The sequence below is a fragment of the Montipora foliosa genome, chromosome 11 (genome assembly GCF_036669935.1).
Source record: "Montipora foliosa isolate CH-2021 chromosome 11, ASM3666993v2, whole genome shotgun sequence".
NCBI classification, from domain to species: Eukaryota; Metazoa; Cnidaria; class Anthozoa; order Scleractinia; family Acroporidae; genus Montipora; species Montipora foliosa.
Window position 1 is genome coordinate 13,612,107 of NC_090879.1, and position 2,500 is coordinate 13,614,606.

At 40.5% G+C, this 2,500-nt stretch overlaps 1 protein-coding gene across 1 annotated transcript in view; it reads right to left on the reverse strand.

Annotated features, from left to right (window-relative positions):
- Positions 1-421: 421 nt before the first annotated feature.
- The window catches only part of LOC137975028 (uncharacterized), a 2,605-nt gene continuing 526 nt past the window's right edge, over positions 422-2,500 (reverse strand). The window contains exon 2 of the mRNA XM_068822058.1: positions 422-788. Coding sequence (XP_068678159.1) covers positions 669-788 — 120 coding nt within the window. The 3' untranslated portion in view covers positions 422-668. The remainder of the gene's footprint in view (positions 789-2,500) is intronic.

A 2,500-nucleotide genomic window follows, 5' to 3' on the forward strand; every position in this document is an offset into this window, starting at 1 on the left:
GGGCTCCTGCCCGAGGTCGTGACAGAGCCAATATTCCCCAGTACGGCTTGACCTAGCTCGGTTAGTAAGTAGTTTATTATATGGTTTTTTAATTACCTTTTGCTTTGTTTTTGCAAGCCCGTAATCGGCCCGTGGGCATTACGGGAGAATAATGCCCTACAATTTAGTCACAATTAGCCAATCAGAGCGCCGTTATATCGGCTACAAACACAAGCCATATAATAAATGGTCTTAATGACCCCCCAACTTGAAAATAAGTGCCTGGAACACTGCACGTACCACAGGCAACCCAGTGTACCCTCACGGAGGGTCTAGTTAATGTCAAGCACCAGCTTGTGAGACGCTTACCATTCGACCCTGGTGTCTTTGGTGGTGTGTGTGAGCCATCATATGCATGTTAGCTTACTCAAGCCGCGGCCAGTTTAGCTTTACCGATATTACTTTAATGACAACAGTTGTATGTTTCGGACAATATTTTTCCGAGAAACTTCATTACATTAAATTTTCCGTTTTCTGCGTGGAAAGAGCTTATTGTTTTTGTCTGTTATTTAGAAGATGTAGCTGCTCAAGCTCTTGGTACCAGCATTTTTCGTCATGCGAATTCGGCGTCCCGGGAGAAGGCGGGTCTCAGTGGGGATGTTACATTGCCAGGTCAACGGTGAAGATAATTAGCTGCACTCTTCACTGCCACAATCACTGGCTTTCTCTTCCTGAGACTTTTCCAATTCTTCAATCAAAAATTGGAATGGATTATCTGGTCTCTTGTAAACTATTTGAGCAGCAAAGTTCTGGAATAGAATAACAACAGCAACATTATCAAAAGAGTTACTCATCTTCAAAATGGCGTGGCAGAGAAAGAAAAATAATAATGGGAAAAGCAAAAAACAATATTTTTAGAAGCACGTGAACAGCATCAGTCACCGTTAGTCGCAGTTCAGGGATGTATTATGTTTTTGGCAAGGTTTGTGTGATTCAGTGATTTCTCTTATTTATTCGACTTGAGAAATGAGTGTGGTACTCAGTCGGGAATTGGAAGTTAAACAGCTTTGCTGCGAGTTGGTCGGTAATGGATGAGGGAAATAATGAAAGTTAGGGCTTACATTGCAATCTGGGTTCAAATATAGGGTAACGTAAAAGGCCGCCATCATCACAGTTCAGAAAGCTTGGCATATAAAATGTCTTCCCATCTCCTCGGTTAATCAGTAATGATGGCCGCTTTCACCTGACACCTATTTGCATTTTACCAAAAGAAGAAGACGCTAATGACTATTATTAAGCGCGCCCTTTCCCTTTTAATAAATTGATGGGCATAGCGGCATTCCTGCGATAACTTTGGATCAACCATGATATAACAGACACTGGGCATAAGTGCTGAAACATGGGGTCTTTAAATTGTGGCTTTTAAAGATACATTCAAAATTCTCCAAACCATAGTAGCATCAAAACCATGTCTGAGGAAGTTAATGTCAGTTTTAAATTGCAAGTCGCCCAAACACACACTTTACCTTACCATACGCAGTAGATAGTCACGCATCCGCACAGCCTATTGCCTCTGCATATCATTTGGCAGTGCGCCATGGACTGCTGCTGTCAATCCTTGCTACCTACTACAGGAATTATCAGTACAGCACAGCCAAGTAACAATTGTGAAGAAAGTCAGAAATAAAGTGAGTCAGTCAGTCTATCAGACAGTCAGTGTCTTCTCTCTCTGTCTTTCTATTCGTCAAACTGCATTCATTGCATTGATTTCAGTCAATCGCAAGAAGTCAGATAAAAGTATTTTCATCGACTGTAAATAAATTATTAGAAACGCATCGGCCCCAGTTTCAAAACTCAAGCCCTTCCCTTGTGCATGCTCAATAAGGTTACAGTTAACGGTACATTTTGATCGAGAATTTCATACCAGTACCCGGCTCACGCGGGGTATCATACAGCGGCTGATTTTTAAATCAGACAGCAGTTTTTTTTTAATCCACCAGTTGTTAAACGCATCATGATAAACATAACAAAAGGGAACCAGACGTCTGCATAAACAGATCGAGTTTTGTTCTTTGCAATCCCTTTTTTCTTTCGAATGTGTTTTAGCGGATCTAAGCGGTTCGTAGTTTCTGATCTTTGCATTATAGTCATTGAAAGTTGGACATGGAAAGTTCTCAAAATATAGCGGTGGGCTCAGAGCGTTTATTTGGAAGAAAATGTTAAAATTGTGCCACTGGGAGACCGCAAATTTGCCGTAGGAAAAAAAATAGTGACTGAATGACATATCTTTTGCCTTGAAGCGAAATATACTAGCTATTCACTTTATTTTTCCACAACATATCCGAGATATCATTAAACTCCATGAGAAAGAACGTTGAATGTTCTTAACCGTGTGAAATGACTGATTCTGAATAAACGAATTTAATGTTGCTAATAATTTTTATTCTTTTGCATGTAATTGGATGCTGCCATTTAAACGTGAAACGCTTCGGAGAGATGGGAAACTAGCCAAACCACAAGC